Genomic DNA, 25,925 nt, shown 5'->3' on the forward strand with positions numbered 1-25,925 from the left:
ATGTACCACGTCTGCTGTAAGAGGTGAAGCTAATTATTAAAGCTTAAACTACCAGCGAAATGCTATGCTGGATCCTTTTAAAAGGAATTTAATCTTCTCTCATCCTATAAAAAGGAAACACATGGGGAGACAAGGAGAGTGTGCAGACTACAAGTGTCTGGTGAAACTAATTCCCTTTGGGAAGTCTGGGATACAGAGGCACTTGACCATGTTGTCTCTTTGCAAGTACGAAAGCAGAAGGGCAGGGGAGGGGACTAAGGGTATATGGTGGTTTTCTCCAGTAACTGAATGGTCAGCAAAAATTGTGGCTTATATTAGCTTCCATTTGGACTCCCAAGACATAGTTTGTCTCTCATTAAGTTCAGAAGAAAAGCAGCACATGTTAACGGTCAGACTGCTGCCTTTGGCTGCAAGGAGGTGTGTATCTGTTCTATTCCTGGGGGCTTTCTGGAATTCCTCCTGGGAAACTGTTTCAAAGGATACTACTGCTCTTGATTGCCTTCCTGATATATTCAGCTATAGCTAGCCTGAATTTTTCAGGAGGGCGTATTTTTCTATTTCAAGACTCCTCTGAAGTGTTGGAAAGTTTCAGCCCACCCATCTCTGGAGAATATTCAGCAATTTTTCACCACCTACAAATAGGACATAGAATTTCAGACATAACTATGGAGATATTATTTTGAAATCATTACTGAAGCAAGCATACTCCTCTCAGTCTTCCTCTCTAAGTATGCAGCTCCCTTCATCAGAGGCACCAGCTTGTGAGGGCGATTGGGGGAGCCACCATCATGTGAATGATGTCCTGATGTTGGGAGGAGCCGGGGGCAGAGCCAAACACAGCTTCAATGGCCACAGGTTCCTCCTTTTCCTGGCACTGCCACCAGGGTGGGAGGAAGTTGCTTCAGCCCCTTTGCGGCAGAGGAGGAGGAGCTGGCCACTGGAGCCGCACTGTGCTCCACCTTCATGCTTTTTGGACATTGGGAAGGCCCAGCCCCCACCACAAACATATTGGGGCATGGAAAGGGCTCGGTCCCCAGGATCTGGCACCCTTCACTAACCAGTATCAACAACAAAGTTGTTTCATTTCAGCTACATATTACTGCCTTAAAACAGAGCAAGGTCATTTCCTCCCAGTGTGTTTCAAGTCATGTTTGCGTGTTGCTGTGCACACCAGAGAGGGGGCAAGGGACACTTTCACCTGATGTGTACTGCCTGATTTCCTTCCCTTTGCCTGCAACCCTTGGAACCCCTATTCAATGAAGCTGTTGTCTGCACATGCACTATCATCTGTGCATAGGCAAGAGCTGTCTCAAATGTACACACCTCCTCTTAACTGTGGCTTATTTTCAAATTAACTGGATTGAGGGAAAATACATCAAGCAGATATGTGTTTGTGGCTTCAAACACCAATGCTAGGGGCGCACTGGGAATTTTTCAAATAATTTTCTTCCCCCAGCAAGAATATTTGATGAAATGATTCTCTTCCAAGTTTTCCACCTGCGAATAGAGTTGAGTATTTTAGGATACTATTTTCATTCAGCCCTAAATTTTTGGCACAACAATGGATAGCAGAAAGTGGGCCATTTTCTTGTGTTTTGCCCTCACCATTGTCTAACAATGCTTTCAAGAAATGAGCCTAGGAGGGGGATAATTTTAACTTTTCATGAAATATTGATACATATGGCTTATGAATCTTGCCCATGGGTTTTCCACAGGCATTTGGCTGGCCACTGTAAGAACAGGATGCTGGATGGGATGGGCCATTGGACTGATCAAAGAGGCTCTTCTTCTGTTCATTATAGGAATTAAATACTAAGCTGACACAACCAAAAATGGCTGGTACAATTTTAAGAATCTGATCCACAGTGAAGCAGAAAGACCATGTGTCAGAAGTTTTTAGAGATGCAACTTTAATGCTGTGTTATACTGAATGCGGGGGGGGGGCATTATGACAATTTAAAATAGACCCCTTGGATGGGGTTTGTGTGCGGTGGTCTTCCTGTAACAAACATACTTTTTCCTAGGGATGAGGGTTAGTAATCTGCCTAATCAGAAGAAAAAGCCTACAATATCTCGCTTGTTTCTGAAAGAAGTTACACAGACAAGGCTGCAACATCAGTCTAGTGAAGCATCTCTGCTAGAGTATAAATATAGAAAGTTTGGAGCTGCATTTTGTATTTAATAGTGTGTGCGTGTGGGCATGTGTTCCATGCACATAGAAAACTAGATATCAGGGAAAAGATTAAACTGGAGCCTTTTGTCCTTCTGACCTACCAGCTTTCTACATGGAGAGATTTCATTTTACTGGAGGAGTTTATAGTAATCTAAGCCTAAGGTTCCAACAGCAGTAGCACAGCTTACAGGTTTGCAAGCCCAATGATAACTATGTTAATGTCATTGGGTGTCCCCCATCCTTTGAGGTAAACTGTAGCAGGGGTCAGCAAACTTTTTCAGCAGGGGGCCAGTCCACTGTCCCTCAGACCTTGTGGAGGGCTTGTGCTTTGGTCATGTGATGCTGTCTTAGGTTGTTTGGGCGGTTTTGTTTGGATGGCTTTAATTTGTTCTGTATCACGACCCATTTTCTGATTGTGATCCCACATTGATTTGGAGTTTTCAGGTTGTGCAAGAGGAAGAAAACAATCACTCAGGTTCTTCCATCCCTCCCAAGAGCTATGCTTTCACTCTTAAGCAGCAGAAACTTTGTACTGGCTGTCACGTGGGCAATATGTACTTTAGCTTCAATTCTCACTCATTAGCAACGGTTTCCACTGTTTACATTATCATATCATTACTTTGTCTCCTTTATGTGACTATCACCAAACCATCCTATAATTTCACACTAGAATTAGCACAAATGTCATCAGACACTTATTCCTACACATACGGAGTCCCTTGAATTCCTGCAAAATTATGTAAACCAAGTGTCAGTAAATTGACAGCTGTGGGATTAAAAACTAGCCTTGCTTTGGAATCGTGTATTCTGTAGATCCCTATGGTGTTTTCTTTTTTAAAATCAATGTTTTTAAAAAAGTATCAGAACAAATGGGAATAGTGAAGTAACTCTTAACACATGTCTCGGTTCCCACCACCACCTCTCTTTTCATCTGGCAAAATCTGACACTGGCTTGTCAGGTTTATTAAAGCTTTGAAATCTTTGTTCACAATCATTTTCAGCTCAAAGCTGTGCTTCACGCTGTGGCAAGAGAGAAAACATTGGAAGGTTTGCCTGAATGAGATGGAAGAACAGAGATGAGCGCTTTGTAATCTGAGATTAGTGGACAAAGGAGACTAGAGGAAAAACACATTTCCTGTTTAAAAAATTACCCACTTAGCGTTAATGCAAGGCAACCCACTGTGTGAGCATGGAAACTGAGATTAGAAACCAGGGGCATGTCAAATGAACGGAAAGTATAAGTCTTGGCTCTCAAGAACCTTCAGGTGTTTTTCGCTGGTTGTCTTGAGATGGACAGTGGAAAGCTGAAAATGGTATGATAGAAGCACTGTTTCCCCTTGTAAACACATTTATTACTTTTGTCCTGCTAAAACAGGTTTTGTAGGCTTTTCAGATGAGTATAAAGACCACCAACAATGCTACGACAACCCCTTCATAAAACATACCATAAAATAACACCTGCCATGTAAAAAATCAATGTCCGTATAAAGGGAAAACTATGTAAGTCATTCTGTAACTAAGGACTATTTTCAGAATTTCTATTGCCAGTTGAAAGGTGCATTCTGTGTTGCAGGCCAGGCCTGTCAATCTACTATAGTTCCCTATGGAAATATATAAGATAAGCTGCAAGTTCCCTGATCACAGAGATCATTTATAACCCTTGAGAGATCATGTACAGGTGTTGGCTGAATGTGTGAGGGCCCAATGCCTGAAGAGGTATAATATATCATTAAGTGTTATCAGTATGCTCATTAAACCCAGCTCTATTTCTCCATTACATATGAGTCAGGAAAGACTTATGTGAGGCCTGGATCAGTGCCTGGATGCAGTGTTGGGCTGGATGTGTGCCAGCAAATTGAGCTGAAATCCTAGAAAGATGGAGGCATGGGTGCATGTCCAGAAGATAGGCCAATTGCCTGTTCTGGATGGGATTGCACTCCCTCTGAAGGAGCAGGTTCATGGCTTGGGGGTGCTATTTGATTCATCTTTGACAGTAGAGGCCCCAGTGACATCTATTGCTAGAAATGCCTTCTACCAGCTTCTGCCAGCTGCAACCATTCCTGGACTAGGATAGTCTGACCATGGTGGTCCATGCAGTGCTAACCTCTGGACTTTATGTGGGACATCCCTTGTATTTGGTCCAGAAGTTGCTGCTAGTACAGAATGGAGTGGCCAGCCTGCTCACAGAAGTAGGCTTCTGGCAACATGTTACTCTGCTGCTGAAAGAGCTGCACAGGTTCCCAATTTGCTAGGAGGCATACAAGGTGCCATCCAACCGTCTTGGGGACTTCACTCTGGATTTGTGTAGTGTTTACTCCTTAAATACTCCTTCAGGATACCTCCTGAAGATAACCTGCGAAGCACCAGAGGTTTAGCACCAGAGTTTTCCTTCTCCTAGATGGGCTACCTTTTCAGGTTGACAAGCCCCATCTGCCCCTCACTTTCCTCTACGGCACATGCAGAAGCTGCCTTCCTGACGGTTGGACCCACTGTTGGTCTCATCCATTCAATCCAACAGAGCCTGTCTTCACATTCAGGGGGAAGTCCTTAACTCACTGAGGGTTTGAGACCCATCAGCTACCCTCACCTGGTTTAGCTGGTCAGTTGAAGATGTTTCGTGGGGTGTAGCCGCTGTAGCATGCTGACAGCTTTTGGGAGCCACAGGTGAGAACTGAGTGCAAGGTGGGGACCAAAGGTGGACAAACTACCCCAGAAGCAACATAGTGTGTCCCCCTCTCAAGGTACTACCCCTCTCCTAACACCCCAATCAGGTTGCATACCGTCTTGTGATATTTCATATGAAAGGGTGGTCTATAAATACTTCAATTATAAAAAATCAACACCTGCCTGGCAGGGAGAGTCAATGCAGCCCTGGTTTCTCCTGGCCTTCTTTGCCCTCAATCCCTTTATCCTCCCTTCTCACTTGCTGAAGAAAGTGGAATCCCATTCCACAGCAAATGGGAGAGAGGGAGCATGGGAAGACTGGTTGGGAGAAATCATAGGCAGTAGTGCTTCTGAATACCAGTTGCTGGAAACCACAGGAGGGGAGAGTGCTCTTGTGCTTGAATCCTGCTTGTGGGTTTCTCATAGGCATCTGGGTGACCACTGTGAGAAAAGGATGCTGGATCTGGTGGGCCATTGGCCTAATCCAGTGGGATCTGCTTGCATCCATTGCTTTTCCCACTCTTGCCTCTGTGCCCACCCACCACTGGCATGCAGCCCCTGGAAGCAAAGGGACATTCTCTGCAGGCTAGAAAAGTATACCCAGCCCTGTTTTAAATAATGAAAAAGCCACAGCAATTCTGAAATGTGTATGCGGGGGTTTGGGGGAGAGGGGGAGGAGGCTGTACCATTCATTGGCATGCACATTTATCTTGATTATTTTTAATGCTGCTTTATACTTTTATTGCTGTTTGCTTAGTGCAGCGGTTCTCAAACTTTCCTCGCTGGGCCACACTTTCATAATTAAAATTTGTTTGCGCCACACCAATTTTTTTGTTGACAAGAAATACATTGAAAAACAAAAAGAAACAGCTCCAATCAGTGCTTGATTTATAACATACAATACGACTACTTTATAATGTGATCATGAGACATCCAGAAAGTATAAAACAACGCAGCTATATAGGAACACAAATTACTCCCCAAATATAATTATATACGAGTCTTCTCCAACATGCTGTTTGAACAGCAATTCTGGATCACAACTAGGATTGTTCTAGTTGATGCTCTTGCTCTCATTTTGAAAAGATATCTATCCATATTCTGCAAATAAAAATAAATATTTTGACACGGTACTACACTACACTACACTACATTACACTACACTACACTACACCACACCACACCACACTACACTACACTGAAATGTTTAAGTGTTAATTTGATTGTCCTTGAATGTTCGTGCCGCATTTGCCATCCCCTCCTGCCACACCAGTGTGGCATGCCACACCACTGGCTTAGTGTGTGTGTGCACGTGTATATGTGTGTGTGTACACACACACACACACACACACACACACACACACACATATAGTGGTACCTCGGATTACATATGCTTCAGGTTACAGACTCCGTTAACCCAGAAATATTATCTCAGGTTAAGAACTTTGCTTCAGGATGAGAACAGAAATCGTGCTCCGGCGGCCCGGCAGCAGCAGGAGGCCCCATTAGCTAAAGCGGTGCTTCAGGTTAAGAACAGTTTCAGGTTCAGAACAGACCTCCAGAACAAATTAAATTCTTAGCCTGAGGTACCACTGTATATGTATACGTATATGTGTATACACACACACACACACACACACACACACACACACACACACACATACACACACACACACACACACACACACACACACACACATTTCTTGTGTCCCATCCTAAGTAGTCTGTTATAGGATAGCCGATAAATACTGTTAAGTAATAAGGAAAGAAACAAATGAATACTTTCCACTGATCTCTATTTCACCCTGGGATAAGTAGGTCACAAAAATAACAGCAGGGTGACTATGCCTCATGGTGTTCCAAAAATTAACCCATGAGAGCCAACAGGGGAGTGCCGTGTGTTTTAAAAACAAACAAACATTGTTATCGCAAAACTAGTCCAGAACATTATTTGGACATTGTCTTTAAGTGACCCCATTGGTTTTCACTCCTTTCTGAAGCTGCCAGGTGACCTTTGGCATTAAAGTCATTTAGGTCACATATTAAGAGGGTCAAAAATGCTTATTGGGTCAGACCAAAGTCCAGCTACGCTAATGTAATGTTTTCAGCAACAATGAGTTTGCATGAGGTTGGCAGCTATCTTCCTTCCGCAGCACCTGGCATCCTGCCTTTGTTGCTATATAGCTATTCCTCATCAATTGGTCTAACCCTGCACACATTGCACAGCTGTGTACAGGTGAGCTGTGCCCAGTCCTTGCCCCCAGAAGATGTAGCTGTAAAGCACATGCAGTTTTGCTGATGTGTTTGTTACGTGTGCAATTATTATGCAGCTAAGCACATGTGTGTGGAATGTTTTAGAGCCACACATCAGAAGCGTAATGTGCAAATAAGCTTTTTGCTCCCGAGGAATACTGGCTTCTCTGGGGAGAAGGGGGAGGGGAGAGAGAGATAGAACAGGTTAGATGGTCTACAACCACCTGTGCAAAGCCCCTGCGCATTCCCAGCTCCGACTGGATTGGGTTAAATAACTCAGCCTTTATTCACCCACATTTTTGTTGGCATTTTCAGTGGGAGTTTCCCTGAATGAGTAGTCCGTAAAAACGGAATTGTGATTCACCCTCATGTGTTTTTCTTTGAAAGGGCCTTCCATTTTTTTAAAAAAACACAAGACACAAAACAGCAGCATAGATGGTTAGGAATTTTCGCCTCGCCTCGCCTCGCCCCCCCCCCCCGCCTTCCCCACTCCTCCTGTACATCCTTTACATTTAGCCCAGAGACCCACCGTGTTGCCGCAGAGCTGCTACAGAATGTGCTTTGTACTAGAGCGGAGGGGAAAGAGTTTCCTGCCAGTCACTTGAGTTGAAGCCACTCCTCTTTTGCAGAGATATTTTGTTTCTGATTTGAGTTGGGAGGACCAATCAGGAGGCTCGCACTGTTTTTACTGTACTGTCAGATTGCAACCTTCTCCCGCTCTTGCTAATCTGGGTAGCCTTCTTTGGCGTAGTCCACAGCAGGCAGCCTTTACTCACACACATCCGCTCTCTCTCGCTCGCTCGCTCGCTCTCACTCTTTCACACCATAGCTCAGCCTCTTATTAGCCATTCAGCTCTGAAACCTGTTTCACTGCTGAGGCTTAAAAATGAGGTGGAAGCTGCTTTTCCCGCAGCTTTGACAGGGGAAATTCTCCTTCTAGGCTTGCAGCAGCAGCAGCACTGAGAAATCGCTTTGCCACCAGCCGTTTTATGATTTAAATGTCATCCATGGACGTTTCTCCCTCTGCTCCGGCATCGTTGGTCCTGTTCACAGATATTAAGATTAAAGAGCTTGGATTCTCTAAGGCTCGTATCCAAGGGCATCGGCTGTTAACATACTGAACTACATCTGCTTCTTGGCTAAGACTGAAGAAAGACATCTTAAGCCTGGAAATCCTTCCTGTGCTTGTTCTCTAGCGTGGTCACACACACACACACACACACACACACACGGCAGGCAGCCCAAGAAGCATATGCTGCAGCAGGTTTTTTCTTTCTTTCTTTAATTCCAAAAGACTGCTTCACTTTCCCATTTCCAGTGAAAAGATAATGAAATAAGAGCCTCTCGTCTCCAAGAAAGAAAATTACAGGAATCAGCTACCGAGGAGGAATCAGCAAGTTAAACAGCAGCAGAAGAGGACAAGGCGGAAGGAGGACACTGGTTGAGAATAAAGATCAACAGCAAAAAGGGAAAAGAGGAAACAGGTGGAAGGCTGAGACACCTGTCAGAGCTAGTTCGGGCTTTAAAGTGGGGAACCCCCCCTTTATCCCCCCACTCTCTGCTCATTTTGTATGTGTGTGTGTGATTCAGCATCACCAGCTTGCAAAATCTGCCTCTAACCTGGTTCCCTGGCTGCTGCTTGTTGCTGGTCCTGTTGCTGTTACTGACAGAAACGTGTTAAAAAAGCTGAAAGAGAAAAAATGCCAGCCATCCTGGTAGCCTCCAAAATGAAATCCGGACTACCTAAACCTGTCCACAGTGCTACTCCTATTGTTCATGTTCCAGCAGCAAGGACCATCCCACAACCCTGCTACCTGAAGTTTGGGAGCAAGGTGGAGGTGAACAAGTCATCCTATTCCAGCCAGATCCCTCTCAAGTCACACAATGGTCATGAGAATGCAGGAGATGGCTTCCTACCCAAGAAGAGCAGCTCCATGGAAAATGGCTTTGACACACAGGTCAGCAAAAATGGTGTTAGCGTGGTAACAGCATGGGTGTGTGTACTGTGTTTTATGGAAATCTGTTGAGCAGATTGTGTTGCGATGCTGATGGGATGTATGTGTATTATATTCCTGGTGGTTGCATATATTGGCCAGGAAATCATATTTTTGCAGATATATTATAGTCAAAGGGGGAATTGGATGTTCATAGATATTCTTATAATGTTTCTTAGTTGTGGTGGGTAGCTTCTTACCTGTGGTGTCCTGAATATTTCACTAAAGCAGGGCTGTCAGTAGTGGCGTGTGTGCTTTGTTTGCGATGCCAGTATATACGATTCCAGTTTGTTGTGGTACAGGTTGCAGTGGGTGTGTTTGTGCATCATACTGGTAACACAAGGGTTTGCTGCTTGCGGAGGTTTCTTGTTGTGATTGCACTGCTGTGTGTAGCTGAGCATCATTCTGCTTTATGTTGCTGAGCTTGTGGGAGTGGTGTGTGTGTGTGTCTGTGTGTGTGTGTAGCAGTCATGTGTAAAATGATGGTGAAGCATGATCTATATGAATGCATGAAATATACTGATGTTTAAACATACCATACATTTAGATTCAGTGAGTGTGTGTAAAATATAGTAACATTGTCCATGCCTTGGATGCCTGGGGAAAAAATAGGCTAATTGGAATTTCCTCTCCACTATATATTCCTGTCATCCTGGATATAACCATCTTCAAATGTGGCTTGAATCCATTTTTAGATGCCTCTTTAAATGCTGCTGCTTTATATGGTGAGAGGCTGCAACTGTCTGTGTAATTCTGACTTGCTTTATTTTTGTGAGTGTATTAGTATTTTCAGCATGGATCAGATTGCTTCTGCATCACCAGTGCCTTAATATGCTCAATAACAGCGTAAGCAGATAGTAAACGCTCACACACTACTGAGTGAGCAAAGCAGATGGTCTGCTGCCACAAATGGGACTAATTAACATTAGCTAGATAGAGATTGCCGTGTGGCCAGATCATGAATTCTCAAAACGGCTTTGCATGCTACAAGCCTCTTCTGCAGACGTTTGTGCCTGGTAGCAAATGGTGCAGCCATGTTGGGGTGGGAAGTTAGCTGCTTCAGAAAGAATGCTATTGGTTTGTTTCCCCACCACTGGGGAATACTAGGTCACCCCTGCAAATCTAGGTTTTGCCGTCTGTGGCCTCGTAACCTATTCTGCTAAGGAATAGCATGGCTGCTGACAGAGCTTGGCCTCCTGCCCTGCATTTTAGGGGATGCTGCACTCTCTTGTCCTGGCAGGCAGAGTGACATATCCGGCACGACTCATGCAACACTACCAGTTCCTGGGGGCTTGAGAACCAGAAGGGAGACATGATAGTACTGATGTCAGGGTAGTGGCAGCAGACAGACTGACCTTTGCATCACATCACACTCCAGAGAGAGCCACAAATGTTATTTCGATTTTCTATATTTCATTTTCAAAGCACTGGCAAAACCTCAACTTTTACAGAGCCCCCCCCCAAAAAAAAAGAGGGGGAAAAAGAGGGGGGATTATCTGGTACTTTAAAGAGTGATTGATAAGAATATGATATGATATGGGTGATGGAGTGGGTGAGTTGATTTTATAACTCTTAAGAGGGATTTAGAAGTCTAGCATGCACCTATCCGTGGCACATTAAATGCTGAGAACTGAATCACTGAATGGTGTATGTGTTAGGAGCTCGAAATTGAATCAATTGGTGCTAATTGGGTTTTGCTTTGGGGGAGGAATGATAACTCGCTTGCCCAATCTATAGCTCAAAGCCCGAGGAAGTGTTTCACATTTACAAATCTCAATAGTTGTAATAGAACACAAGGCTCAGTGAGAGTTCAGCATGTAGCTTTACTAGTCTGAACGTAGCCTCAGTGATGGTAATAATGGTCATTTGGTTATAGCATTTATGCCTAGTATACTGCTCGGCTTCTGTTTGTTTTCCATTCCTACCCATCTTCAGCAGATTATTCTCAATACAATCACAGCCTCACCTGTTTTAGGATGCTTCCAGGTAATCTTTCCTTGTGCTCTTCATCTCAAAATATCTGCTCCTCCATTGTGTTAAATCAAGAGCAAGGCTTCTGGGAAGCTGCTGTATAACCTATGTGTTCTGTTGGCACCAAATAAATGCTCAAGAGTTCTAGTATTGTCATGGGTCTGGTAATATCCATTGAAACTCATGGAGGGGAGGAGAGATTTTGCCTGCCAAAACAGTCACACTGTGCATATAGTTGTGATTTTTCAACCAGTTACTTAATTTACTTTTTGCTGCTCGCAGAGGATCACATTGTGACAGACCAGAGTTCTCCATTGTGGTGTCCTCCAGATCCTTCAGCTGTAACCAGCATGGCCAGTGGTCAGGGATGATGGGAACTGTAGTCCAATAATATCTGGAGGGCACCAGGCTGGAGATGGCTGTGCTAGTTTGACCCTCAAACCATGGCAGTTCTGCATCTGGTATTCTTCTTCTTCTTTGGCGATCACTCATAGCCGAGTAAGAGTGTCTTCCATAAACATGGTTTTAACAATGAGTCTGTAAGTGAGCAGGAACCCAAAACTATATGACAGCACGAGCCTATCTGGGGCCCTGCAGATGTTGTTGACTCCCATCGTTGACAATTGACCATGCTGGTTGGGCCTGATGAGAGTTGGAGTCCAATGACATCTGGAGGCTGTCCATGCTTAAAGCTCCCTCTTGTCCTCTGGAGTGTACTTTGAAGAATACAGATCCCCAAGTCAGAGTTCAGCTCTGGATTGTAAGAGCTTTGGGAGAGAGGTATGAGTGTTAGCCAACAGGCTATGGGGTGATGTTAGGACTCTGCTTAGCCTAGGGAACAAATGTTTAGGCCAAATGACAAGTAAGTTATTGGCATAGATAATGTTCTTTTGGTGAGTCCCTTGGATACCATAAGAACAGCTTTGAGATCTTCTCCACAGCCACTTCTGAGTGTTCCAATTTAGTTTGCATTGTAGCAAATGAAGTACTTGACGTTGATAAATGGGGTAGAGATGTCCATTCCCACCACACCATGCCGTTCCCTTTCAAATAATGTATGACTCTGGCTGCACAGTGTAATGGCTCTTGGGTGAGATGAATATGGTGGGAACCTGCCTGCTTAGTTTATTGTCCACACCTAGGCTTTTCTTACCAGGAAGCTCCCCGAGATTCGGGTACCTCCACAAAACATGAAACATGAAAAACACCAAACATGAAGAGGTACTAACTTCTGAGGGGTCACATGACACATTATCTCAGCAGCTCCAAGACCTGCACTGAGAGACAGAAAAGGTGACTGAACAAGTAAGACTCTTCCCAGGTTCCCATGAGGAAAGAGAAACTAAAACTTGTAGGTGCTCTTAAAAGCCATTTACACATTCTATACATTACAGTTAGGACCAACCCACCCATGGCACAAGGTGAGAAAACCGCCTCAGGAGGCAGGATCCACAGTGGCAGCAGATCCGGCCTCCAAGGAGTGCACACCTAGGAGGCCAGGCCTGTTACCTCCTTGGCAGCACCCCCCTCCATGCCACCTCTTGGTGAATAGGAGGTTCTGCTAGTCTCCTCAAACCCTAGGGAGGAAATGGTGGGAGCTGCCCTCTGGGGTCTCCTGGGGTCTGCACCTGCCCAGAGTGATTCAGAGTGGCTCCCCTCCACCATGACGGCCTTTAATTTCCACATTAACCATTGGGTAAAGCTAAAGAAGTCTTACTAGTTCTGGGATCCGTCAATTGCAAAGGGACATAGGAAGGTGTTTATATACCAGGTCAGATTATTCATCCATCTAGGCCATTACTGTCTCCTCTAACTAACAGTGGTTTCTATAGTCACCAATGAGGATCTCTTCAATCACCTGCTATCTAACACTAATAATAATAATAATAATAATTTATTATTTCTACCCCACCCATCTTGCTGAGTTTCCCCAGCTACTCTAGGCGGCGTTCAACAGAACATTAAAAACAGAATAAAATGTCAAATATTAAAAACTTCCCTAAACAGGGCTGCCTTCAGATGTCTTCTAAAATTCAGATAGTTGTTTATTTCCTTGCCATCTGATGGGAGGGCGTTCCACAGGGTGAGCACCACTACTGAGAAGGCCCTCTGCCTGGTTCCCTGTAACCTCACTTCTAGCAGTGAGGGAACCACCAGAAGGCCCTCAGCACTGGACCTCAGTGTCTGGGCTGAACGATGGGGGTGGAGACGCTCCTTCAGGTATACTGAGCTGAGGCCATTTAGGGCTTTAAAGGTCAGCACCAACACTTTGAACAAAAGATGTCATGGATTGAATTTGGAGTTTTCTGCATGTGTTAGGAAAGGGGTAGAAATTTGTTCAGTTTGCATTTTAATGTGAACGTATCTAAATTTGCCATTTCAGAACAGATAAGAGAACCAAAACACAGTAGCCTTTGAAGGTTGCACTTCTCAAGATTTGCATAAAACATGCACGGAAATGTATATATTGGTGAAAATAATGTACAATGCAACATTGCTTTGATTGAAAAACACACTTTGTTGGCAAAAATGTGTGCAAAATGTGTATATTAGGATAAATACATGAGAAAATGCATACAATTTTTTAAAAATAAGATAAACCACAAACAGAAATCCTGTGAGCTTAACTTAAGGTTGGGGAAATAAGAAGCAGAAAAACTGAAATTGACAGATTCACCCATCCCAACACTGAGCTCCAGTCCCCCTCATAATCAGTCAGCTCAGTGAGACCCTTAAAACATTACTAAAAGCCCTCCACTAGACTTTCCATGTGTTTCCCCCTCCTTTATAACAGTAAGCTACAGACTGTTATATGTTGAGTTCCACAATGGCCATGTTTGGCCACTACTATCCTTGTTTTGACAAACCATGAAGGTAATTCTTGCATCATTAGCCATTGTATCTTATTTCATTGGGTGTGGGGCTGCGACAGTGAGGAAACAAAGTAAGGATTTATGTCATGGAGGTCACATTGGTAGTGAGGCTTAGTTAGGCTTGAGGATGGTCTGCTGTTGATAAACCTGTCAAGTTCTCATAGTCAGCATGGACTTGTAGTCTAGACTTTTGTATTAGCGTCAAAACCAGTATTTCCTTTTCAGAATTTTGGCCTTTACTCCTCTCTTATTGTATCTATAAATGGATGTGATAACTGCAGTGTAGTACAGAACTGACACTTTTTAAAGCAATAAATAATTAATGTTTGAAAGGGTTGAGATTGCAGGTTGCCGTCTAGTGTGAATGTAGCATAAAAAAACTGTAAGCTGAGGAAACATACATTGGGAGAGGGGAGGAGCCAGAACTAGATGTAACTTACCTTTGTTTTAGAAAGTATATGACTCATCATGCCAACAGTAGAGAGGCAATTTGCAGAGCAATCCTATACTTGTGTACTGAGAAGTAAGACTCATTGAGTTTAATGAACCTTACTCCCAGGTAAGTGACTATGGGATTACAGCCTTAAAGAAGTAGATAAAAATACAGTGCTGAATTCCTGCTGCACCCATACTTACCTCCAAACTGTCCCCCGATCAACTGTCTCAGTAGATTTTCCTACCAGTCTTTTGTCCCAGCCATATGAAAAGCAGCTAGGGGAACAGCTTTCAGAGAAAAGTGCAGGAGACGAAGGATCCTAGCTCTCCCCTCCTCCTCCCTGTACTTCTTCCACATGAAGTTGCCAACCGCTCCATTATATTTGTTCAGTTGTAACCATTATAAAACACAGGCTATTACCCTGTCCAGTTATAGTAACGTGTGCCTGCCTTTCATGACTCACAATACCTTCCTCCTCGTTAACTGATTTGTTGATGTTTAAATGGTCAGTTTTACAAACATACAGAAATAAATTATACTGTGATATGGACAGAATTGTTTTGGAAATATTTAACTCGTTTCCACAGAAACCATTCAGTAGATTGCAAAGCAAGGATCTGAATACGCAGGTTGGGATTCACTAGTTATTTTTTTGTTAGTTCTTTCACGAATCACTGTTGACTTTGTTCTCCAGGTGTTCCTGGAGCATGGTTTATAATCAAAAATTGGAAGCAAATAACTCCAAGACTACAATCTGTCACAATGTTATGCTGCTGTGTTAAATAGCAAGATAATGCTTTGGAAGTGAGTTCAACAGGAATGGAAGCTTTAGGGGAGTTTCTGAGTATTGTAAACATCAGTGGCTACTAGATGGCTACATGCTGCCTCCTGTATCAGAGGCAACCTGTCACTATAGAAGAGGGCCATTGCTCATATGTATGACCTTCATATTGGCTTCTGGTTGGACTAGATGGGCATTGGTCTGGACTAGAAAGATGGATGAGATGGGCCTTGGGTTTCATCCAGCAGGGCTCCTCTCATGTTCTCAACTCTTGGAATACATAAATCCAGTATCTGGGCAGAGCCCCAAGGAAAGGACTGTTGATAAAAAGAGTAGAGCTCAGCATTAATCTTATGGCCCCATATGGTATTGTTGGAGCTAGTAAACTTTGGTGTCTAATGGAATATTAAAGGACTTGCAGAGAGACAAAACTGAAAGGTCAGTTGAAAAATACTGAAGTTGTGGCAGGACTAGCAGTGGGAGGTAGACTTGAATCTTAGACCTTCCAGGATCAGAGCTAGTATCTGGTCTCTGGTGGCTAAGTTCCATTGCTGGCCTTAATGAAATTCAGGGACCGGAAGATCCTACTTTTCCATCAGGCCCATGCCTTTCCCTATATCAGCTTCCTATTTGTGGGAATTCCTTGTCTGTGTGACAAGCCTTGACATGCAGCTTATAAAATGCTGTTTATCCTTCCTGCAGTTACCTACTTTCAATTCTCTTCTTGTCCCTGCCACAGAAGGGCCATAGCTGAGTAGTAGAGCACATGCTCCATAGGTCTTAGGTTCAGCCAAGACTCATGTTCATTATGGGCAACTTTTATACCATTTAGTTTGCAGTACACCACTATTGCAGGGCCAGCCTTACCCTGCAGCAGGGTAAAGCAACCTGCTACAGGAGAAGCAACGTGGGGAGGGATTGGCATCTGATGATGCAGTTTAACGATTTTGGCCTAGCAAAGGTGTGAGGAGGCAGAAACATTTGGTCTCTGCTTCAGGCAGCAAAAGGTCTTGGACTAGTCCTGGCACTGCCTGGAAGTAGACTGGGAAAAGCCTGGAGGTTAAGCAATAAAATCATGTGTGTGTGTGCATGTGTGCACACACAGACAGTCTCAGTTCTTAGATTATACAACATGTTTAAAACGATGAACCCTGTCAAGTAGCGCTGACCTGATTCTTTTTAATTTCTATTTCTGCAAGCTGAATGTGTTGAGCTACGTTCTGCTTTGTGACCTTTGTCAACCCCGCACCAGTACTGAATAACATCAGTAATGCGGATTTCCCAGGGAAATGCCACTAATTCAGCTCATTCAGACATTGATGGAGTTAGTGTCAGCAGCACTGGGCTGTAAGTAGCTGAGCATGTGGGAGCTGAAATGAAAGACCTGATAGTTTTAGGACCAGAGCTGAATGGGAAGATGGGGCAGGTGCACAAGGAGGATCAGTGCAGAGAAAGGAGAGGGAAGCAAGCAGGTAGGCACATCCAGAGCAAGCATAGGGAAACACACAAATGAGGCAACAAACCACGCCTGACCCAAAGCATTAATGCAAAGGAACCAACATAATCTACGTATACTAGGAACTGAGGCATCAATGTTGTCCCCTTTTTCTCTTCTCTAGACTTTGCCAAATTGGTGCCCTCCTGATGTTTTGGACTACTACTCCCATCAATCCTAGATGACATGGCCATGCTGGCTGAGACTGATGGGAGTTTTACTCCAAGGCATCTGATTGGTGGAGGCTGATCTACTCTGCAGTCTCAAGACACTTAACCACTAGAGGAAACACAGCATAGACCAGGAAATTCTCTAATTGAGTCCTGGCTGTATCTCTGTGCAAAACACCGCCTTTCAAATTCCACTCTGTGAGCTGAACCATAGAAGAAACCAGTCTAACTCAGACTTATTTACCTTGCTAAAAATATACCGGTTTCAGTTTTAAAAATAAAAAATAAAAGAAACATTTATATATCAAGCTTATAAATTGCCAGTGTCAGTGTGTATTATTAGGCATGGGCTGTTGGTACATTTTGTAACAGGAAGCTGCTGGTTTTCCATTCACCAAGAACTGGAACATAGTCAAACACTTGTCACTTCACTGGCAAGCTTCTAATATTATCTGGAAATTCATTCCTTCAGAATAAGTTTGTGCACTTTAGATAATTTGGGACAGGAATATCAAACTGAACCTAGGCTCTGTTTTCCTGTACTGTGCAGTTCCCGTTGCCATATCATCGCAGCAGCTATCATTAAGAGTAATTTATTATTGTGAACTATAAGGTCCGTGACTTGTTTTTGAGAAACCAATGCTGGGGCTCAGTAATCACACCCTCCTTTTCTAAGTGCTCGCAGACCAACCGTTTAATTACCTGTTCTAGGACCTTTCCTAGATGTCAGGCTGAAAGGTTGGTAGTTCCTGGTGTCTTTCTCCCCCCCCCCCCCTTTGAAGATGAGGACAACATTTGCCCGCCTCCAGTCCACATTCTCTGGGATTACATCTGTAAAGGGAATTGGGGTTGCTCGTGCATAAGGGGGCTGCTGCTCTAGGCAACGTTGTCTGGCTAAACCTTTCCCTGGCTGGACAGCCCTTTCTCCGTGGCTGTCTCAGTCACTGGCAGAATCCGTCAGTGGGCGTTTCCTGAACTTCTTCCAACATAAAAGCTCTTTGACGCCAAGTCTCCGCCTAGCCTCCCTGCGCAGAAGTCTTCTGCGCAGAGTGGGCGTGGCCAGCGGAGGTCCTGGGCTCTCCCCGCTGGTCTCTGTGGAAGAGTCTTGGAGCCATCTCTCCGAAGTCCTTCCCTGCTCCCCTTTCTTCCTGGTGTCACGCTGATTTCCTTCCCCAAAGGAAGTGTTCTCTCTCTCCCTGCTGGTCCCTTCTCCTGCATTGTTGGGGAGCCTTACCTCCACTCTTGGCTCCGATGGCAGTTCCCTGACAACATCCACAAGCTCCTTTAGTACACTTGGATGCAGCTCGTCAGGCCCTGGAGATTTGAATTCATTTAAAGCTAGGTGTTCCCTTACCACCTCTTTTTGTATCTTGGGCCGCAGCTCCCTCCTTGCACCATTTATTCTGTTATCACCAGGTTGAGCCTTGCTTTTCTTTTGGGTGAAGACAGAAGCAAAGTAGGTGTTAAGCAGTTCTGCCTTCTCTCTGACACCCAGGGCCCCAAGTGATATCTGAACCATATTATTTCTGGATCGGCCAATATCCTACATCTCATTTTAAGACAAGTTACAATTCTCTAGCAGTATAAATGTATTGCTATTGTCCTCTATTAGAATGTGCAAGGCTTAATTTCAACAATTTCCATTATGGCATTGTCAAGAAATATGTGATATAGCACACCTAAGAGAATTTGGTTTTTAGGAAATCAGTCCACCTTTAATTCAGTGGAACATAAGTGTCCATATAACTGTGTGAGTACTGAATTTTAGCCTAGAAAAGCAACTTGAGAATTTTAAAACTGATTTAGTACAAACAGTTCTATTAAATTCAGTAATGGTCATCTTGTATGCTATTCCTGTACTGAAAGACCAGGGGAGTAATTGTCTCAGAGACTCTGTCTTTCATCAGTATAAATTAAAAGTTACTCTTACATGTTTTATTGCTTCTTCTAATTCTCATTAATCATCGTAATGTCTCCAGTTAAGCCGGTGTTGATTTAATATTAATCTACATTGTTTATCACCAGGACCCACTCCAGAGGGTGGCAAGGCCTGGGTATTTGCCAGGGCCCCAAGTCTAGCAAGGGTCCAGTGTAATATTAGTACTAGCATTTCCACATTCCTCAGTTTACCTGTCCTGCCACTTCCAGGTTAGGGAGCTCCGCTGAAGGTGCCATACCATGAAAAGTGAGCCACATTTCCCAATACTGTACCATCTAAATTTGGGGTTCTTTTAAGACACTCAAGGGCCCATGAAGACTCTCCAGCAGACTCAGGGAACACAGGATGGGCACACACACACACACACACACACACAGAGAGAGAGAGAGAGAGAGAGAGAGAGAGATTATTAATAAACACATACAGTATAAAACAGCATTCCAGATAAATAGAGCACATGCATGACTCAGTGAGTTAGATCTGGAGGATCCTGAAGATGGGCCTAGCTGGGTGGGGGGCGGGTAGTAGATTCAAAACTCTAGTTGTCTGAACCCAGTAGGCTATAGAGTGAATATCCATGTACTCTCCCCTCCTTGAGGGCTCAGACAAACTGACAAAGGTGCCTCCTCTTACTGCCCATCCTTAACTTCTCTAGCTGAGGAGCCACCTCCAGCACTTCCCCTTGCTACACAGGAGCTTTTCCTTTCAGGGAGGGTGGATGAGAGTAAATCTGGTACCTAGCTGGCATCCACTTCACCCTTGTTGCCTAGGACACAGGTGCCAGCACATGCAAACTTCCCCTATCCATCCCTCTAGAAGGAGATACTAGGACACTGAGAGAAGCTGGTGTTCTATCAGGTGACCCTGCTTTGCTTCCTGATCGTCCTGGGAATGACCTGACTAATGCTACACGATCCATGTGTTTCTTGTTTGTGTTTTCCTCACATTATTGTCAGCAGCACTGCCAGAGGACCATAGCCATCCTAGGCTCTGTGGCACAGCCCTCTGGAGATCCCTTGCCAATCCTCACAGATGAGGAGGAGAAACTCCCAACTCACTATGTGGCTTTTGGAGATGTGTTCTGCAAGAAGGAGGCAGGACAGTTAGCACCTCAATGTTCCTACAATTGTACCATTGAGCTGATCCTAGGAGCCCTGATCCCCTTTGCTCCCTGTCAGAACTGAAGTTGGCTGTGCTGCAGGAATTCATTGACAGAAACCTCAAAAGAAGTTTTATTCTGTTTATAAAGAAGAAATCTGGCAAATAAGATCCTGCACAGCAGTCAGGATCTTGTTCTTTAGAAAGTACAAAACTACACTAAGGGCCCACCAAATCCTAGAGCTAGCACTGCATATCCCAGAAGTGAGAAACATTATAAAATCATTTTATCTTTTGATATTTCAGCAGACTTCCTACATGTGCTTCGGAAAGCAAGCATAGTCCTAGTAACATTAAACATTAAAAATACTTACCTATGTTATCTGTATCTTTTCCTTTCCTGTGCCTGCCTGCATTAACATTAAAGATGTCAGTAGTAAGGAAATCATATTTAATCTAACTCGCTTTGGAAAAAATATCCAGGCCAGAGTAGTCATAATAATTTTCATATCCTATCTGTCAAAATTGCAGATTCCTGCAGTGCGGATGATATGGACAAAAGTTATTTTTCCTACAGAAGCTTCATTACTTGTTTAGATTTAAAGATGCCTATCCAATGTTAAGAAAGCTGGAGACAGGCTTATGAGATTTATTTGTAAATTCGGATGAGTTCCCCGTTCATTATTGAGTGAAAGTAAAATCTGATGCTGCTGTAAACTTCTTCTTGATGTGATCCATGTAAACTTCAATTATGAGTTCTGAAACTAAAGGATTCCAAAGTTGTTGTGTGTTTTTTAAAAAAACCTTATTAGGCAACATAAAGAATACAGCATTAACAAACACAAAGATATCTTCATTTTACTCTGCATATCAAGCAATTATTTCTGCATATATTTTCTTCTAAATCTGAATTTCAGTGTTGAGATGATGAGAAATTGACATGGAGGTCCCATTGTGGCCCGTGTGATATGTAGCTCTACCTTAACATTGTCATCCCCATGACCATCACTGGGGTGTTCCAACTTTCTTAACACTTGATAGACAATTTTTAAAAGCAGCTTCATCTCCAATGTAACATATAGTTCTAACTTGATGCACAATGTGTTGGAAGTTCACATTCCCTTCTCCTTTTAGCACTTTTAGAGCATCTTGCAATCCCAACGGAAAGAAGCACCTATTGACATGACACTCGCAAAGAGCAGAAGAGAGACAAAACATAGCAAAGCAAAACATGAAGAACTTCCGCAGAGGGACACTGGTGCAGACATAACCAAAGCAACCAATGCGGCCATATGCTTCCACTTAGAGCGTCCAGAATTGACTACTATTAGAGGCAAGACACTAGATTGTTGACATGACCCTGTGAAGTTGTTTTTACTAACAATGAACAGGCCTATTTAGATTCAAAGCCAGGAGTCATTTCTTACCGGCCTTACTTTGTCTTGTTAGTTTGGTGCATTTTGACACCCATTCTTAGGTCTGCTCCTTCCACCAGTACACCTCCCCAAGGAGCATTGGGAATAGCTTAGTTTGGAATATAATGGAAAAACCCAAAGGATACAGGAAACTCAGCATTTTGATCTAGGGTGACCAGGTGCAATAAGGACAGTGCTCCTGTGCCCTTAGTAGCAGTTTATTCACAAGGGGATTTTGATGGGGCTTATCATTTCTAGGTTGCAGAAATATGCTGAAGTTTCCCTGCACAACTATGAAAGCCAAAGGAAGACTCTCCTGCTGTGAATGGGACACATTCCCACAGAGACACCACACATATAGCACAGGAGTTTTGGTTAACAGAAGGAGTCCAGTTTGTTCCTGTGTAGACAGAAGATCAGGGCATGCTATTCAGATTTTGCCCTTACAGAATGAAGCACCCACTATCTGTAAACCTGGAAAGATTCTAAGGCTTGCTTGCCAAAGATAATGCTTCCACGGCAGCTTTAATTCTGGCTCATGACCAGGAGCACTTGGCAAGCTGCAATGTGCTTAGTCATTTCATTTTAGGGGAGCCGAGTGGGATGAGATGTGCAAGCAGTTTTACTTTTTAGCACCCTCTGCTGGTCTGTGCATGTGCCTGCGGTACTGCAATTCCAAATCTCTCTTGAGAAAATGTGGTGGGATTTTATATCTTAAAACCACAAGGGGAAAGGTCAGTCTTGTCACCAATTTACATTATGGAAAACCCAATTTGCCTGGTGAAGTAGTTCGTGTTGACCTCTGGCATCTTGTTGGTGTTACTGTAAATGCAGACTTAGGGAAAATTGCTTCCATTATCCTTGAAGACCTGTGTGTTCAGTGAGCAGTATTGCACCTTTGGCTCCACGAACATGCTAACATACCATAGGGCTGCCATATGTCTGGGATTCCAAAAGCAGAAGTGACATTCAGAGGAAATTTCCAGAAGACGTTCGGGGGCGATTTTGGGTTTTCCAAGAGAGAGAGAGAGAGAGAGAGAGAGAGAGAGAGAGAGAGAGAGAAGAAGAAGAAGCTCAACAACTTGAGCTTTTTGTGTGGGTGAGCGGACTAGCATAATGCTGCTGCCACAGCCATCTGTTGATTAGTACCTGGGAAGGTAACTTGCTACAACTTATTCCCTGCATCAAGGATGTTGAAATGTTGCAGGAATGAAGAGTTAACGGGTCAAAGAATTTGCTTTCTGCCCCGGATAATTAGCACAAACTCATCAGTGACAGGATAGTGGGAGTATAATCTTTTAATACCTGCTTTCTTATAAACTCACCATATTACAAGAAGGCAGTGCTTCTTGAGGAGGCAGCTGTGACCAGTGTGTCATATGGGAAGCCCCACAGAACGTATGTTGGTACTCGTGGGTGAACCCCTGCTTGCCCTCCTCATCAACCCCTCTGCCATTCCCCCCACATTAACCCCCTAGAACTTCCCCTTCCCACCCCATGCCTTTTCGCCTACCCAGCCCCATTTCTGAAGCCACTTCTTTCTTCTTTGCACCCCCATTTTCACTTTCACCCCATGTCTGTGCCTCCCCCTCCTTTTGTGCAACCCCCTTTGCACACAAAGCCCACCCCCATGGTAACCTCCTGCATCTTCCCTCTCCTATGCATTGCAACTACTAAGCACCCTTTTCAGCTTATGAGGCCACCACCTGCTCCTGTTCTTCAGACCCTTTCATGTCCCTGCTTTCATCTTTAAACCCATTCTGATGCCTTCCACTACCTCCTTTTTTGCAACCTTCTTTTCATCCCGCCTTCAATCTCTTCCTTCCTTCACCTACCCCTCTAGTGCTCCAATCTGCTTTTTTTTTAAAAAGGGAGCAGGATATCTTAACATGGCCCTTTTCACTAATTTGTCCAATGAATAAAGGGCAGTCTGAATCTAACCAGGACATCCAAACTATTGTCATTATTGTGGGAAGGAGTATGTGCAGATTTGTTCATACTTTCACCTTTGGTGGGAGTTCTGGAACATGGCTGCGGATTACTGCCAGGAATTCCTCCACATTAGACTGCGGGTAGCTACTGAATCAGCAGTGGGGAATCTTTGGTTTCCAGATGCTACTGAACTCCCATTGTGCAATTGTGCCCAGTGGCCAGGGATGATAGGATTTGTAGTTCAGTGACACCTAAGAAGTCTAAAGTTCCCTACATCTGTCCTAAATCTATGTTTCTTCATCATTTGGAACCTCATGATTGCTTCACAGAGACCGTCTTAAGCAATTGGCAGAATTGGGTACAACACAATTAGAATCATTGAATCATAGATTTGTAGAGTTGGAAGGGACCACAAAGTCATCAAGTCCAACCCCCAGCAATGCAGGAAACTGTCTCCCAATGTGGGGCTCAAATCCATGACCCTGAGATTAAGAGTCTCAGCAGTAGTCTGATAAAATTTGGGAAACCCTGATTTTGTATACACTACCTTAGCAAGGGAACAATCCTCTTGTTTCTTATTCTCAAAAAATGTTGTTATGGCCCCATGGTTTCTATTTGTCTTCTATGTGAAATGCTTTCCTATCACAACATAAAGTGGTATAGAAATGAAATGGATAAAAACAATAACATTCCAAACAAATACAACCTGCCATTTCAACCAGTTTTCTGGGAACCTCGGTGGTCCTGATAAAATAATTATTTTTTATAGCATGTTTTTAATGTTGAAATTGTACTAACCATGTTCCTACTCAATGTGAATTATTTTTTGCAAAGTCTGGCAACTGGGTGCTGATCCTGAGAGTAAAACTTCTAAAGAGATTATGGAGGGGGATTCCCTTGTGAGTGGCACTAAGATAAATTGACCTTCATGGATGAGACAGACTGTCATTTAAATCTTACCTTGCCCATGCATGAATAAATTACCTTGTGGAGTTATTAGTGTTCACACCCATGGCAGGTCTGCATTTAATGAAACTAATGTCTATTGCCAAATGATTAAATTATTTAGAATTAAGGGGAAACCAGGTGCAAAATAACTCAATTAAAGTTGTATAGATTTCCTGGTTTGTATCATGTCCTTTCTTATTTGCCTCATTCCAAAGCTGAGTGCCGTATCATACATGGAAGATGAGGACATTGTTAGCTGTGTAGATGACACCTTTATCCTTCAGGCTGCTTCAGTTGGTACATCTTCTAATGAGAGAGGAAAGGAGGGGCTTTCCGTTCTATTACTATTTCACACTAACAGTCCATGAGAACAAAATTCGTTGCAAAGTTGCCAATTCTTCTGAAAAGGAAATGCAAAGACTTAAAAAAACCCTCACCTTTACTTAAAGTAATTTATGGATTCTAATCAACCGTACCTGTTTCATTTCAGAGTCCAGTTGTCAAGGACCGTACTGAGGAGGGTTGCACTGAGGAGGAATGGTGGATGCCACCCCCTCCCCTGCTCCTGACCCAGATCCTGAATCTTCCCAGGAGCGGGACAGCATAGATTTGGAGCAGTGGTTTGCAGAGGGACATAGTTCAGAAGGCAGAAGCTGGGAAATACTGGATGGGGAACAGCTAGGAGAAGAAACACTGGGAGAGAGAGAGTTAACAGATTCACTGTCTCTGGAAAGCATTCCTCCACTCTCCCCAAGGTCAAGAAGAGCTCAGAAAGTAGCAGAACAGAAAGCACACAAATCACAGATGGTACAAGCTCAGATTACAAGACAGAAGTGACAGAGATATAGGGATGTAAGGGGGTGGGATTCTTAATTGGGAGCACCGCCATTTCTAGGAGATGGGTTCTTTGTTCTCTCACTGTGATTTATTAAACTTTCTAACTGATAAGACTCCTTTTCCTTTGTTCTGCATATCTACTGCCACAGGGATAGGAATCTGATTCCCTGAAGCATGACACCAATTCAAGGAGCTGCTTATATAAGGAGTGAGACCAGGATAACTGAAGAACCGCCTCCTCCATATGAATCTGCCCATCAGTTGTTGTCATGACTGCAGACATTGTCCATTACCAGGAGAGCTGCAATTGAAGGGGGATACATGGGAACATGGGAAGATACTGAGTCAGACCATTGGTCCACCTAGCTCAGTATTGTCTATCCAAACTGCAGGGGCTCTCCAGGGTTTCAGGCAGAGGCCTTTGTGAGAGCCAGTGTGGTGTAGTGGTTAAGAGTGGTAGTCTTGTAATCTGGTGAACCGGGTTCGCATCTCCGCTCCTCCACATGCAGCTGCTGGGTGACCTTGGGCCAGTCACACTTCTTTGAAGTCTCTCAGCCTCACTCACCTCACAGACAAAACAAAAATTTTTTTTCCTTCCAGTAGCACCTTAAAGACCAACTAAGTTAGTTCTTGGTATGAGCTTTCGTGTGCATGCACACTTCTTCAGATACACTGAAACAGAAGTTGCCAGATCCTTCTATATAGTGAGAAGGTGGGGAGGGGTATTACTCAGAAGGGTGGTGGGAATGGGTGATTGGCAGATAGCTGTGATGAGCCTGTTGACGACTCTTAACGACTGCAATAGGTCTTACAGGAAAAAGCAAGGGGTGAGAAGGTGAAAAATTTCTCACTATATAGAACTTCTATATGGCAACTTCTGTTTCAGTGTATCTGAAGAAGTGTGCATGCACACGAAAGCTCATACCAAGAACTAACTTAGTTGGTC

General features: G+C 43.7%; 1 protein-coding gene across 5 annotated transcripts in view; it reads left to right on the forward strand.

Moving 5' to 3' along the window:
• The window catches only part of NAV2 (neuron navigator 2), a 531,973-nt gene that overhangs the window by 267,642 nt on the left and 238,406 nt on the right, over positions 1 to 25,925 (forward strand). For 2 of the 5 annotated variants that reach the window (XM_053388952.1, XM_053388959.1), the window contains exon 1: positions 7,847 to 9,048. The exons of 1 other annotated variant lie outside the window; for it this stretch is intronic. In XM_053388952.1, coding sequence (XP_053244927.1) covers positions 8,791 to 9,048 — 258 coding nt within the window. In that variant the 5' untranslated portion in view covers positions 7,847 to 8,790. Of the gene's footprint in view, positions 1 to 7,844; positions 9,049 to 25,925 lie in introns of those variants that run through there. 2 more of the 5 variants (XM_053389004.1, XM_053389014.1) reach the window with 2 other exon arrangements.

Source organism: Podarcis raffonei, chromosome 1 (genome assembly GCF_027172205.1).
Source record: "Podarcis raffonei isolate rPodRaf1 chromosome 1, rPodRaf1.pri, whole genome shotgun sequence".
Taxonomy (NCBI): domain Eukaryota; kingdom Metazoa; phylum Chordata; class Lepidosauria; order Squamata; family Lacertidae; genus Podarcis; species Podarcis raffonei.